Source organism: Pelophylax lessonae (assembly GCF_965119305.1).
Source record: "Pelophylax lessonae genome assembly, chromosome: 1".
Taxonomy (NCBI): Eukaryota; Metazoa; Chordata; class Amphibia; order Anura; family Ranidae; genus Pelophylax; species Pelophylax lessonae.
This window is the reverse complement of record NC_138768.1, coordinates 307,396,568-307,412,714: the sequence shown is the minus strand read 5'-3', so window position 1 is coordinate 307,412,714 and position 16,147 is coordinate 307,396,568. Positions and strand designations below refer to the sequence as shown.

Below are 16,147 nucleotides of genomic sequence, written 5' to 3'. Positions count from 1 at the left end.
GAACCTCGCAAGGGTTTTAGTTAGTGTCAGAAACACCTCTACTACACCGGTGAAGGTACCGGCCAGAGTGCTGTTGGGCCAAGTTAACCCGGCTACCCCAGTTGTCCCATCTAATCTTAAAGAGGAGGGAAGGGGTGAAGATGTTATAGAAGAGCTCTGCTCTGGAAACGCTGCCCTCCCACCAGAATGGGTGAAGAGGGCCAAGGCACAACTTGCTCGATGGCGAGGAATATTTTCTAGGGATGAGTTCGACGTGGGATGCGCCAGGAGTGCCACTCATAAGATCCGCCTGAGTGAGGACAAACCTTTCCGAGAAAGAGTCCGGCGAGTTCCCTTAGGTGACTTAGAAGATCTACGTCAGCAGCTGGCGGAACTCAAGAAGACTGGGGTTATTCGAGAATCCAGGAGCCCATATGCTTCTCCGATAGTGGTAGTCCGGAAGAAAAACGGATCTCTGAGGCTTTGTATCGACTACCGAACCCTGAACAGAAGAACCATCCCAGACCAGTATACCACTCCTCGAATCGAAGACGCCCTACAGAGCTTGTCAGGGGCGAAGTGGTTCAGTGTGATGGACTTAAAGAGTGGGTATTATCAGATCCTCATGCACCCTGAAGATCGGGAGAAGACAGCCTTCATCACCCCTGTGGGGTTCTTTGAGTTCAATCGCATGCCTCAGGGGTTGTCAGGGGCCCCTGCTACCTTCCAAAGGCTGATGGAAAGGACCGTTGGAGATATGAATTTGATAGAGGTACTGGTATACTTGGATGATGTTATCGTGTTTGGCAGAACTTTGGAAGAACACGAGGAGAGGTTGGAAAAGGTCCTGAAGAGGCTACATGAAGAAGGCCTGAAACTTTCTCCTGAGAAGTGCCAATTCTATCAGTCCTCGGTCCATTACCTGGGCCACATCGTGTCTGAAGAAGGGGTGGCCACCGACCCGGACAAGCTGGATGCTGTCGCCTCCTGGCCGAGACCTACAAATGTGACCGAACTTCGGTCGTTCCTGGGTTTTTGCTCCTATTACAGGAGGTTTGTAGAGGGGTTTGCCAAGATTGCCCGACCCCTCAATGAGTTACTAAAGAACGAAGAAGATGACGTTCCTGAACTGGTCAAGCCAGTGAAGTCCACCATGGGACCCCGGAAGGCCAAGGAGTCCATCCAGGATCAGTGGACCCCAGAATGTGAAGGGGCTTTCATTCAGTTGAAAAAGAATCTAACCACTGCCCCTGTGTTGGCCTACGCAGACCCCACGAAACCATATGAACTACATGTCGATGCCAGCCGAGATGGGCTGGGTGGGGTACTCTACCAGGAACATGAGGGCCACCTGCGACCCGTAGCCTACGTGAGCAGGAGTCTACTACCTGCTGAAAGGAATTATCCTACCCACAAACTTGAATTCCTGGCCTTAAAGTGGGCAGTGGTCGACAAACTGAAAGATTACCTGTACGGAGCTGAATTCATTGTCAAGACGGATAATAATCCCCTTACCTATCTGTTGACTACAGCCAAGCTGGATGCAACAGGACACAGATGGTTGGCTGCCCTCTCTAGCTTCAACTTCAGCCTGAAGTATCGGCCAGGAATCGGGAACAGGGATGCAGATGCCCTATCCAGAAGGTTGCATGCACCACACAAACCTGATGAAGAATGGACCCATTTGGCTCCAGAAGGGGTGCGTGCCCTATATCAGGGAACTGAACTTCGATCCAGAGGAGGATCAAGAGCCGAAGAGATTGGGGTTTCGGCTGTCGGAGTACCCAAATACTATTGCAGGGTGACCCAGGTTGAAGGGGAAGATTTACCCCGGCTGTCAAAAAGGGACTTGAGGAAGGAGCAGCTGGAAGACCCTCTGGGAAAACTTCTTTTGGAAGCCTTGGAGATCCAGCGCCCTGAGTTGCTTCTAACCGACTCTCCTCAGGGGGCCCGTCTGTTGCATAGAGAGTGGACCCGGTTACAGATCCGAGAAGGGGTGGCCTACCGAAGAGGCCCATCTGAAGATCTGGAGGAGAAGTGGCAACTGTTCTTACCAGCTAAATACAGGGAGAGAGTTCTGGCTGCTCTTCATGATAATCATGGCCATCTGGGACCTGAAAGAACTTTTCAGCTTGTCAGAGACAGGTTCTACTGGCCCTGTATGAGGGCCGAAGTTGAAGGATACTGTCATTCTTGTGTCCGATGTATACAAAGGAAGACTCTGCCACGTCAAGCAGCCCCAATGGGCCATCTGCAAAGCCAGGGACCCATGGAACTGGTGTGCATTGATTTCCTTTGCCTAGAGCCTGATCTGAGTGGCCAAGGGAATGTCCTTGTGGTAACAGACCATTTTACCAGATACGCCCAAGCATTCCCAACAAGGGATCAGAAGGCCTCTACAGTAGCCAAAGTTCTTGTAGAAAAGTTCTTTGTACACTATGGGTTACCACAACGCCTCCATTCAGATCAGGGAAGAGACTTTGAAAGCAGACTGATCAAGAGACTGTTAGATCTGTTAGGCATCCAAAAGACTAGAACTACTCCCTACCATCCACAAGGGGATGCCCAGCCGGAACGATTTAACAGGACTCTTTTGGACATGTTGGGGACTTTAAGCTCAGAGAAGAAACAGCATTGGGGCAAACATGTAGCTGCCATTGTGCATGCCTACAACAGTACTGTCAGTGATGCTACTGGATATTCCCCTTATCGTCTAATGTTTGGACGAGAGGCTCGATTGCCAGTGGATTTGGCCTTTGGCATCTCGCCCGATCACACCTCTTCAGCATCGCACAAGGGATATGTGGACCGACTGCGGAAGAGTCTGAAATCGGCCTATGATAAAGCTCAGGCCACATCTGATCAACGTGGACTGAGGAATAAAAGGAATTTCGACTTAAAAGTTCGGATCCAAGACTTGCAACCAGGGGACAGGGTATTGTTGAGGAACTTGGGTGTCCCGGGAAAACACAAGTTGGCAGACCGCTGGAAGTCCCAACCTTATGTTATCTGCAAGCAACTACCAAACCTCCCTGTGTATCAAATTCGGCCTGAAGGAAGTGTGGGTCCATTAAAGACTTGGCATAGGAACCATTTACTGCCTCTCTCTGAAGCAGTTCGCATGCCTCCTGTCGTAGATTCGCCAGAGACCCCTTCGACCTCTCGCCTGTCCAGACCAGTCACCAGATCTCAGTCGACACTCCCAGATGTGAGGGAGGGAAATTCTCCATCTGAAGATCTGGAAGATGAAGAGGAGGTACCTGACTGGATGTGGTCATCTCAGTTACCAGAACCCACACCTGCCTCCCTGTCTTCATCCGAATTGGCTGACAGAGGAACCCTTCGGGCGGAAGCCCCCGAATTCATACCTTTCCACATGCTTCCAGAAGAAGTAGTTGATGATGAAGATCCTGAGGAGGAGGTTGCACCTTTCTCTGAAGAAGAACTGACCGCTCTTGAAGCATCAGATTCCTGTGTGTTGGAACATGAGGAGGAGGACATTGAAGAATCCCCAGAAGTGGCTGGTCCTAGTACCTCTGAGATCGTGCATCCCAAAGAACAGAGGGAAAGAAGAGTCATTCACCCACCCAAAAGACTGACCTATGACCAATTGGGTGAATGCTCGGAAGAGGCTATCTTTACTTCCAAACGAACTCTTGATCAGCCTAGTTCTTCCACCGCAGATTTGGTGGAGGACAACCCTAGCTCACCCCCAGGCACATCTGTACAAGCCACTCAAGTGTCAGGGGTCTGTGAACAGAATTACCTTCCCTCCCCCGACAATTGGTGGGAGGTTCCTATGTCGAACCTGTGTTGTAATATGCAGTTGTTAAGTTTGAACTCTGCTTATGAAAAGGAAGATGATTCCCTGTTATGCATATGTTAATGTTTTTTTTTTTGTGTACTGCCAACATATGCACTGGAGTACATGCTGTTGTCCTCTTTGGGGACCAAAGTTTCTCAAGTGGGGGGAGTGTGTAGCGGGGTCTTCCATTATACAAGTTCTAAAAGACTGCTGCTTGACATTTGAGAGGAACTCGGCTCCATCTAGTGGCCAAAAGGACACATTGCAGCGGCTATGGAATTTCTTTTGATGTTATTTTCCTTTCAGGAAGTTGAGCAGTCTTCATCGCCCATAGTGCTTTGAGAGTACCAGGGTGCACTGCTGCACCGCACAGCCTTCTGGGGGAAGCTTTATAAAGGAAGGGAGGAGCCAGGCTCACTCTCTTGGGAAAGACACAGTGAGACAAGCAGGATGCCAGCGCTGTGGGCTGATGCTGCATGCTAGGCCGAAACTCCTGGGCCTTAAGTGACTAAATTGCAGTGTTTCATCCCCAGTAGAGGATCCCTCCTGGAGGTCCCATCGATGTTCTACAGAGACCAGACTCATCCACCCCAAATACCTAGCGCGGCTGGTGACAGAGGCCGGAGACTGAGACCGCAGCGGAGGCTTCCTGGGAGACAGTCCTGTTGGTGAGAGGGCACCTGCCCAAAAACTGACTCTATCTATCAAAGAAGTAACTTTAGTCAGGATTAGCCTTAGAGTAGTAGAAGGCAATATACCAGGTGGCCCAGTACATCTCTCACAGAAGTTTTACCGCCAATCCTGCACAGACACCCCGCGGTGATTACTAACTGTTTGCTGCCATTCTCTCTATTGATCACCCATCCTCAATGTGGATTACAAATCGCGAGTGCACCAACGTTGCTAGCGAAGATATAGAGAAGAAACAGCGGACTCAGATAGGTCTGACATTCTGGTACTGTGTCTAACTGAATGCTGAGCCTTATTTCCAAAAGTATAATAGTGATTAAGATGGTGGTCCTAGAGGCTCTGAGACATTTCCTGAAACAATTAATGTGCCCTTGAGGAGTGATATCACAGTATTTATCTTATCTTTGATTAATTAATCAGTATATCCTTTTACAAAGTCATATTTTACTGTATCGAAACTGTTTATTTGATTTACAGTAAATAACTTTCCTGTTTAAAAGCAAGCTTGTGTGTGGTCACCTTGTATTACCCAGAAGGACTGCAGCTGGAGAGAGGTAACAGGTCATTATTATTTATTGAAGTGTTATATTCCAATCTGTGTAGCCATTTGGTATTCCAGTCCTATTCTGGGTCAGTTGTGCCTAGGGAGGGTTCGAGCCAATTCTGTGGGTTGTTAGGCAGGACGTAGACCCAATAATCTACACAATCTACACATATGAGGCAGTAGGCACAAGAGTGCCTGGACTCACTCACATACCAGAGAGTACTGTACACTGCTCATTTTTAGGAGGCACTCCAGACAAAAGGTACATTTTTAGTGTGGCTTAGCAAATTTGTACTTTTTGAGTTGAGTTCCACTCTAAAGTAGAAGGAAAGCCTTAGCAATAAATCAAAATGACTTTAAAGCTTTGACTCCTGAATTATTTACAGAGGCGACATGGCAGCATCCATAATTCTAGGTGTTATCAGCAGGAGGTAGAGTTCCTGCCTGCCAGTTATACATTTAAACCAGTACCGGTCCGTGGATCAAATGGTACCGGGCCGCCCGAGGAACTTTGAATAATTTCACTGTGGCAGCCGAGCCGAGGCGCAGAGCATTGCTCCCCCCCTCTATTGTCACACTGATCCTCCTCCTGGCCAATCAGGGAGCGGGTCCTCCCGCTTCCTGATTGGCCAAAAGGCAAACCCCACGCCATTGGCCGAGGAGGAGGCGCCGCGTGAGGACTGAGGAGGCGCGGGGAATCCGGGGACCGAACTGGCGCTCTGCATTGAAAGGTGACACGCTGGCATCTCTACATTGAAAGGGGGCAATGCTGTGGCACTCTGCATTTATTGGGGGCAATGCTGTGGCACTCTGCATTTATTGGGGGCATTGCTGTGGCACTCTGCATTTATTGGGGGCATTGCTGTGGCACTCTGCTTTTATTGGGGGCATTGCTGTGGCACTCTGCTTTTATTGGGGGCATTGCTGTGGCACTCTGCTTTTATTGGGGGCATTGCTGTGGCACTCTGCTTTTATTGGGGGCAATGCTGTGGCACTCTGCTTTTATTGGGGGCAATGCTGTGGCACTCTGCTTTTATTGGGGGCATTGCTGTGGCACTCTGCTTTTATTGGGGGCATTGCTGTGGCACTCTGCTTTTATTGGGGGCATTGCTGTGGCACTCTGCTTTTATTGGGGGCAATGCAGTGGCACTCTGCTTTTATTGGGGGCAATGCAGTGGCACTCTGCATTTATTGTTATGTTGTCATGTTATTTTTTTTTGGGGGGGGGGGGGCGCCGGGAGGGAGTCTTGTCCGGGGAGCAATTTAATGTAGAACCGACACTGAGTTAGATTAAAATAACACAATTATATATAGAAAATCATCAGCAACAAATGTAAGAATCCTTTTTTAGGTCCTCCCTTTAATACCTGTAGGCTGCAATCTCTATATCTAAGGCCATCTTAACATTCAGTAAATCTTGGTATTCCCGAATCTGTGCAGACATTTCCCATTTAGTGTTTCTTAGCTCGTTCTCCAATTGTTGCAAGGTGTCCTGTTGAAAACAAAAAGATAATTAAAAGAAATATGCAGAAAACCATAACACACAAAGGGGTTTCATCATTTATCATGCTACTATAAAAAAGTGCAATTTCTGATCATATAAGATAGATAGACAGACAGACAGACAGATAGATCTTAACAAAGCTCCTAGTTCACTCTCTGGTCATCTCGCGCCTCGACAACTGCAATTCCCTTCTCATTGGCTTACCTATACACAGGCTATCCCCCCTTCAATCCATCATAAACGCTGCTGCCAGACTCATCCACCTTACCAATCACTCAGTGTCCGCTGCTCCTCTCTGTCAAGCCCTCCACTGGCTTCTGCTCACCCAACGAATTAATAACAAAATACTTACATCTTACAAAGCCATCCACAACTTTGCTCCCAGCTGCATCACTAGCCTAATCTCAAAACACCAATCGAATCGCTCTCTTCGCTCCTCTCAAAACCTCCTGCTCTCTAGCTCCCTCATCACCTCCTCCCAAGCTCGCCTCCAGGACTTTACCAGAGCCTCACCAATCCTATGGAACTCCTTACCCTTATCTGTCCGATTATCTCCTATTCTATTAGCTTTTAGACGATCTCTGAAAACTAGAAGCCTATCCTACCCACACCTGACAACTGTACCTCCATTTTCTCCATCAGCTCATCCCCCACAGTTATTACCTTTTGTTTCACTTGACTCTCCCTTCTGGATTGTAAGCTCTAACAAGCAGGGCCCTCTAAATCCTCCTGTATTGAATTGTATTGTAACTGTATTCTCTTCCCTCATATTGTAAAGCGCTGCGCAAACTGTTGGCGCTATATAAATCCTGTATAATAATAATAGATAGATAGATTTGCTTATCTGCACAGTGTTCCCTTTGTTATTTCCATTTTGAGTTATGTATAATGATGTGCATTATTCAACTTATTTTAGCAAAATGATATATATATATATTTATATTTATTAATTTTCTCAACAGCTCCAAATTTACTATGACTTAATGTGGTATTAAACCTAAAACCAAAAATATAATATATTGCTGCCTACCAATCATGATGATGAGGCTGTATTGTGGTGTAGATAGTTGTATGTGGCTAGATGCGGTGGCTGTATTGTTTTCTCTTTTAATTATTTTTTTCCATCTGTTTTCCCCGGGCCAATAACATACCTCCTGTATTAACAGACACCACTCTGGATGAAGGAGCACCGGCATATTTGGACAGCAGCATTGTCAGTCTTGGTAGATTTAAATACAGTAACAAATTGAAGTGGAACTCCGGCTAATACATTAGCTTTCAGTTAAAGCAAACAGTTATTTTTTTCCTTTTGGGATAAAAGTTTTACATAAATATATAAAAGCTGATCATTTTAAGCACCCCTGTCAGTGTTAAATGGTCTGTCCCATCCCTGTAACTTCAGGAGAGCTTTTCTGTTGAAGAACAACAGACCTTCTGGCTGGGTCGCCAAATGAAAATATAAGAAAGCCTAAAAAAGGAATCCAATGCAGCCATCGTATCTAACAATCAGTAAGCTGCAATATAATAAATGTTTACTTTTGGGTTTAATACTGCTTTAGGTGTCAGAAAGACCCATAGTTTAGGCATAAACTATTTCAGGGCTACTCCTGTCCTAGATATTGTATACCAGAGCCCAAACCAAGCTGCGTTTTGCAAAACACAATGAAGTGCTCTAATAGCATATTTCTGTTAGCATTTTGGGCTGCAAGTTCAAATTATATTTTGCATGTTAGAGCCTTATCAAATTCTATAGCTATCGATTCCTAGAAAAATAGTGGGTCTTTTTATAGTAATAAAAATAACATTTAAATTATGAAATTGCAGATTCTTGTTTGTTGCATATAAATACATTTTTTAAGTGCATTTTTGTAAAACCATGGCTGGAAAAACACGAACTAGAAGTTCTACCTGGTAAGATGCCAGTTCTGCCTGGTGGCGATCCTCTAGATCCATACATTGGCGCTCCAGTGATTGTTGGGATCCTTTGAGAATTTCCAACTGAGTGATCTGACTTTGTAACTGGTGACGATAATTGGTAATTTCTTCATTAGCAGAACGGATGGCGTGAGTATTGACATGGGAAGCCTCATTTAGTTTATCCAGTTTCACTGTAAATCATTTATTAGTAAATCACTGTAAATCATTTATTATGAAATAAACAAATACAAAATATTCAGATTACATAGAATAGCAATAGCACACCTTTGCCATCTATTATGTATGCTAGTTGGTTATGTATAGCTTAAGAAAATGGAAGAAACATCATCGTGGCTATAACTATATGGTTAATAGCAATTTGTTATATCTGTTCAATATGTGCCAGTAATCCAGTGCTGTCCTGTGTACTCTTCTGTTTTTATATCAAGCAAGGTTGTCAGGAAGTCTGCTAAGACTGCACAACAGCTTTCTCTTATGTTATAAACCTACGGTGTCCAAGGGGCCAGTTTACTGTCCTTCAGACCAGTGCTGTATCTTGGCCTAGGCCGACAAGGCCCAGGCCTAGGGCGGCACCTTGCATACGAAAAAAAAAACAGCCTCCTCCCAGGTCCTGCACGAAAAGGATCCCTGCCGGCATGCCCTACACTTAGTATAGTGCCAGTCTTATGGGGCGAGTTGGGCGGGAGGGCAGGGTCCAGGAGGCAAATCAGTCTTGCACCCCCATAAAGCGGTCACACTGCTACCTGCTGGTATGATACCGGTCAGTAAGGACATTTGGACAGACCGCAGGTCACCGACCACACTTAATACAACTGGCCCGACAACCGCCAATGCTAATAAGTGTGGCCCTGCAGCCTAATGCTCCGCCTACCCTCCTCTGCCCCCCAGGTATGGCTGGCATCATGTCAATAATATAATTTCATTTCTATAAACATCCTTGAACGAGCATATTGAATTGCATCATACACAATCAGGACTTTTATTTGTATACGATTGTTATAATATTTTGGACCTGCTCACCTCATATGTGCTATCGCAATATGTCACTGGGTATAGTTACTCCAATCTTATAACATATTTGGACTTGTGTTTGCTGCCACTGATTATTTAATTTATTTGTATAATACTTGTCATTATACAAATAAGTAAAATAATCCTATGATTACAATCAGTGGCAGCAAACTTAAAAGAAAGGATTAATCTTACTGATCCAGTGATACAAGGCTGTACTAACGGGCACTGATAAGGCTGCTCTGATGGCCACTGATGAGGTTGCACTGATAAGGCAGCATTGATATGCTGCACTGATGGGCGCTAATAGGCTGCACTGATGGGCACCAATATGCTGCCACTTATGAGGCGGCAATGGTGGGTACTAATGAGGCTGCGCTGATGGCCACTGATGAGGTGGCACTGATAAGCTTCAATGATGGGGCTGCACTGATATATTGCCCTGATGGGCACTAATAGGCTGCACTGATGGCCACTAATGAGGCTGCGCTGATGGCCACTGATGAGCTGCTTTGATAAGGCAGCACAAATGGGTACTGATATGATGCACTGATAGGCTGCACTAATGGGCCCTGATAGGCTGCACTGATGAGGCCACACTGATAAGGCTGCCCTGATCAGCAGTAATGGGGCTGCACTGATAAGGCTGGGCTGATGAGCACTGATAGACTGTGGTTGTGGTCTGTGGTTTACAGCTGACGGGGCAGGTCATAAACAGGAAGGGGTGGGCCATATTTAAATTAGGGGGTGCACACATTTAGTCAGGCCTAGGGCAGCACAAAACCAAAATACACCACTGCTTCAGACTTTAGGGGGGCCGGACTGTGGCCGTTGGGAGTAGAAAAGGTTCTGACATCAGTGGGAAAAATAATGGGAGGAATTATGCCCCATCATTGGTGTAATTGGGCCCAATCATTGGTGTCAGTGAGAGAAATTGTGCCCCATCATTTGTGTTAGTGGGAGGAATTTTGCCCCATCGTTGGTGTAATTGAGCCCAATCGTTGGTGTCAGTGGGAGGAATTGTGCCCCTTCATTGGTGTAATTGGACCCAATTGTTGGTGTCAGAAGGAGGAATTGTGCCCCATCATTCGTGTTAGTAGGAGGAATTCTGCCCCATCATTGGTGTAATTGATAGGTATTGTACCCTATCGCTGGTGCCATTGGGCCCAATTGTTGATATAATTAAGAGGAATTGTGCCCAATCATTGGTGTCATTGGGCCCAACTATTGGTGTAATTGCGAGGAATTGTGCCCCATTGTTGGTGTCAGTGGGAGGAATTGTGCCCCTTCATTGGGGTCAGTGGATGGAATATTGCCTCAAGGGCCAGATAAAGGCAAGCAAAGGGCCGCATCTGGCCCCTTAGGCCACAGTTTGGAGATCACTGTTATAGACAAAGTTAAACAGGAAAGTATTCTGTAGTTTTGTCCAAGACTGACAACACAGCTCCTAAAAAGATACAGTACGATGAGTGAGCATTGTCAGTGTACGGCAGGAAGTATGATACTGGCAGGATCACCAGATGGAAATAAAGGGAAAAAGAAAATCAAATGTAGCCACCACAGCTTGAGTCTAATAGGCTGAACATATGAAAAATGTGTTCTTGGGTTTAGACACACTTTAACATATACCAGGGATTGTCACATATGTTAGACAGGCTGACACATTGATTACTTCATGGAGTACATATAGCTACGAAAAAAAAAAAAACCTGTGTAATTTGGCAGAACGGGTTACATGGCTTTTGAGGCTCCAGTAAACTGGGCTTCATCCAGGTTTGGTGTCACTCTCCCCATTTCCACTTTTTTAAGTTTACCACAAGTTGCCAGCCTATGATTTGGTACTTTTGATGATAATCACATCAGGATCATTTCTAATATTAAAATAACAAAAGAAAAAAAAAAATAAGGTAAGGCACCTCATAATACCATACAGCACCAACGATAAGGAATGTAAAAAAAAAAGACATCAGTTCCATAGAGGTACCAGTAATAGCTGTGGTCTCTTGAGCTTGCAGGGGTAGGTGAAGTCAGGAGAGGAAACACCCCATTAATGGCAAAAAAAATAGCTGCATAGGGCTGCTATGGTTATTGTTATACCCTTGGGAAATATTGCTGAATCACATCTGCTGTCTGCGTCAGCAAAAAGAGATGTAACAAAATACCTTCAAACTGACTGCACCCCCTCCCATCCCTTCCGATCTATCAGTTCTTTCCATCAAAAATTTATAATATACGGAAATTCCATTTTATACCATGCCATTTTCAATCCAAGTGCCAAGAAGACCACTTTGAAATTTATTTGTCTTGAGCTAAACAATGATGTAAAAAAAATGTCACATCACCCCTTTGGTATTGGTATCAGCAGTCTCCAAACCAAGTCCTCCTGTGCCGCACCCAATATCCTAGCGCACACCAAGATAACAGGTTCTTAAACAAAATAATTCCACAGAAACCCTAAATTAACAGTAAACTGGTTTTAAAAATAAATCTATTGAAGTATTTATGCTTAACTCAAAAGACACTTTCTTTAGTTCTCAGCCTCCAAACTCCCAAATTCTTTTTTTTTCCTTACTGCTGTGATCTGACTTATTGTTAGAGGGTGGCTACATTTGTTCTTCATGGTCTCACTGTATGTAGGAATGTGGTCACCTTATCTTGCTTGTTCAGGAGATGGACTAGGGACAATTTCATGAAAAATAGGCTACAAGGCCATTTAGTAGTGGATGTGTATGGACTATTTTTGGAGAATAAGCATGTCATTTAGTATTTATTTAAGGGCTCTTCCCTTTTTGCTTTGAAGCTCCACACAACATCATACAATAGCGGCCCGACCACCATCCATGTGCTACACTGATTTTGAAATGCTGTCAGCAATTAACATATCATTTAACTTTTTTTGCTAGATTTGTGCTACTAAATCCTAAAAACTACTAAAAACTACTACTGCTACTTGTGCTATTAAATCCTTTTTCCTTTCCCTAATAACATGGCTACATTCTTTTTGATTTGAGAAGGTCTGTCCTGTGAAGTGTCTGAAAATATATAACCTCTTCCTCTGCTAGTGGAATGATGCAGAACTTCAAATTACCTAAAGGCGATTGCTAAAGATACGAGATTGTGGATTAATATTGAATTTCAGTACTTTAACAATGTAATTCAAATGATATATGCTGTCCTAGTCTCTGAAAACTGAACACTCTGATTCATAGTGCCAAAATGAACAGGCAAGTCAAAGAATTCCAATGCAGTGTATTTGCACATTCATTGCCGTCCTGACAAGTGCCATAGAACATGACTGAATGATGCTGTAACGCTGCACTGCAGAACTGCTTCCCACGAATATCATCAGCATCCCAAGGTATATCTCACTGCTATACTTGTATAGATCTTCATTTTTTTTTTCTATTTTTTATCTACCATAACTTTAGAAATAATATTCTTCCTGTTGATATAACACAATTTGCAGATTTAGTTTAATACACAGATGAAAATGCTTGCATCAATTACAGGATTTGCCTTTTACTGTGACGCAAGATTAGCACCTTCTTCCTATTGCTGCGCAAGAGAAAATCAAGGGGAGGGGCAGGCACAGATATAGAACCTAACCATGACTCAGGAATTTCATCTGCGAAAAAGTAACCTCTTCATAGCCTGAAGACATAAACCCATTCACAGTATGCAGTTGTCTTTATCACTGCTAAAGTACGTTTTTACATCACAAGTGCGGTTCATAGAGACAACAGTAAATGTGAAATAATCTGTACAATGCAGTAGGTTTTTCACTAACTTTCTAGGAACTGTGTTGACAGTTTTAAGCTGAATCAGAAGACAGAAGCAAATAAAAGATCAAGAGAAGATAGCATGCAGGTTTTATATCTAGCGAAGGGTCTATCTCCAAGTTATTGAGTTATGAGAGATACAGGAGATAGCCAAATAGAGGTTAGTATCTGCAAATTACAAGATTGCTAATGCAAGGTTTTATCTTCTGCCCCATCTCACTCACCTTGGAACCATTCACCGGTTTGCACGTTGTTTCTGCCTATGTGGCCTTCTAGTTGAGCTCTGATCTCTTTCAGGGCAGATGCCAAGTCCAGACCAGGCAGCTCTCCTAGTTGCTGAGTTGTTATTTGGCTACCTTGTATCTGGTTAAGAAGGTCTTCAACATCCTCTTGGTGACCTCTGCTCAGGTGGGTGACCTCATCTTGCAAAGCTTGCACCTTTCTTCCAATTTGCTCACTCTCTAGGCTGCACTCCTGCATGTACTGCCTCAGTGCCCTCTCAGCAGCCAAAGCTTCCTCCTTCAATCTTTCTTCATCTTGTGCTTTCATTCTTAGCATCTCAATATCCTCACTTATGCGATCTTTTTCCAGCTGTTCTTGACCATTTTCAGAGTTGATTTTGAGGAGCTGGTTACGCATGTCTCGGATTTCCCTTTCATATAACTGCCCGATGGCAGAGATACCAGCCTGCTGCTTTCTAAGTTCATTTGCTTCTTGTGTCAAGCTGTTATTTTGTTCTTCCAGTCTTCGTACCTTCTCTATATAACCAGCAAACCTGTCATTCAGCCCCTGCAAGGCCTCTTTTTCATCCCTTGGCCCATTTGAGGGTTCAGGACTTTCACTATAGGAAAGGCCACTCCGTCGACTCCGAGTCTGGGACGGGAAGCTGCTACTGCCACTGTGAGTAAGGGAGACAGAGCTAGAGCGAAGATAGGCATCTCCTGGGGGTCTGCGATAAGTGACAGGACCCATGGACCGTTCCAGGCTGAAGCTGAGCATGATGAGGTTATGAAAGCAGAGGGAAGTCAAAAGGATAATACAAAAAAGTCAAGAAAGAGTAATCTGATGAAACAAATGTGCAGTGATTATGAAATGAGAGAAAACCAAGAAGATGGAAATTCAGAGATGAAGGTAAATGAACATGCACTGGGTGAAAAAAGCTGCACAGATGTAAAGGATCAGTCCAGGATCTAATGCACACACACAGTGAGGGAGATGCAGGGCACTGCGGCAGATAGAGGACAGCATCAGCTTTTATACTGCAGCAAACTTCTCAACTCAGCAAAGCAGAGACACCACCCCTGCATCACACTCATCTTACACGCTGACTCTGAGCGAGCACAGCATCCCACATTGACATCACAGGACCAGCTCTGGATAGATACAGCCCTGTGCATAAAGGGATGAACACATGGAGGAAGGGATTGCTGTATGTTACATAAAATCTCAAGATACTAGTTCAATATTTTATAATCATGTATGCTTGTCTTCCACATTAAGAACAGGAAAGAAAACAGAGAAATAATAAAACTATGCTAAAAACTGATTTTACAAACAACTGGGCTAATCAAACATTTAATCATCCTTTACTTATTTTAAGATGCCTAAAATCTTTGTAATTAAAAGACGAAACCACATAAAGTCATCAGCTTGTGAGTTTGAAAGACTTGCAGGACAGTATCATGTTGTAGCCTCCCCAGCTTTCTCAAAACGTATCTGCGTCAAAAAAGGAAACATTCTGCTGCAGTGGAACTAATAGTCCCAGCATTCCCTGCCACCAACAAACTGATAACTATCTGCTGCGCATGTTAGGTGGATCTCTGAACCAACTATTGGTTTTCTTTTCTGCCATAATCTTTGTTCCTTGTTTGATTGGGCATGGTTTATAACTTAGCTCTTTTGTTCTTTCCCCAATTTTCAGTTATACATTCTGGGTTATTAATGCATTTATGCATAATTTATTGATTTTAGTGTATTAATATTATTCGCGCCTCATTTTGTGTACACGTGTAAGAATTTGACATTTGTTTTAGAACCTGGCACTTTATAAAATAGTACTTTAAAAGTGGAAAAGGTTACCTTTTCTGAAGGAAATCATGATAAAGTAGCCAAACTGCCAGTTTATTACTTCCTCCTGATTATTTATCCTTACAAACTCTGTGGGGTTGATTTACTGAAGTGTAGAGATTTTTCACTTAACAAGTTGATTGATCATTTAGGAATTATTAGGTTCCCCACGATGTCCATCATCGGGTTTAATAGAATCAATAAACATCAGATGTTTTTTCAGGAGGGCCTACCCCTAATGTGCTCTCACAGCCACGCAAGGCTGGTTGAGACCACATCCACCAAATGAGAAACCTTGAAAGCAAAGGCATCCAATAGTAACTGTAGAACCGCCACCAGATGACACAAATATGCGCTTACTAGATGGGAATGACCCTCTAATTATAGAGAAGTCACACAAAGCATCAATAATGTAGTCTCGCAGGGATACTCCCTCAAATGGTCTATGAAAGGCTGGATATATATCAAATCCTCATCGAACAGAAGACGTCAGGTGTAACAAAATGCCTAGGGCAGAGCCTGCTGTGACAACATTGTGTAACCGGAAGTTCTACTGGAAGCCATTTCCGCACTGGCCGGCAAGATTGTTTTATATTTCCAAGCATAATTGCAGCATTTTAATGTTAGTGCATTACATTTTATATTAGTAAAAGTATTTTTCACAGTTTTATACTATGTTGGGCTTTTTGCTCTTGTTTTCTGTATGAGTTATGAGGATGGATGGGTGACATTGCAAATTCCTGTTATCTATGGTCGATGAGGATTTGAGGTATATCCAGCCTTTTGTGGACCGTTTGAGGGGGTATTCCTGCAAGACCACATTATTGATG

General features: G+C 44.0%; 1 protein-coding gene across 1 annotated transcript in view; it reads right to left on the bottom strand.

The window, feature by feature from the left end:
- NEFH (neurofilament heavy chain) overlaps positions 1-14,737 on the bottom strand; it is a 39,269-nt gene extending 24,532 nt beyond the window's left edge. The window contains exons 1-3 of the mRNA XM_082269160.1: positions 13,475-14,737; positions 8,431-8,630; positions 6,386-6,510 (exon numbers count right to left, since the gene is read on the bottom strand). Of these exons, the coding sequence (XP_082125286.1) occupies positions 6,386-6,510; positions 8,431-8,630; positions 13,475-14,249 (1,100 nt within the window). The 5' untranslated portion in view covers positions 14,250-14,737. The remainder of the gene's footprint in view (positions 1-6,385; positions 6,511-8,430; positions 8,631-13,474) is intronic.
- Between the last annotated feature and the right edge of the window lie 1,410 nt (positions 14,738-16,147).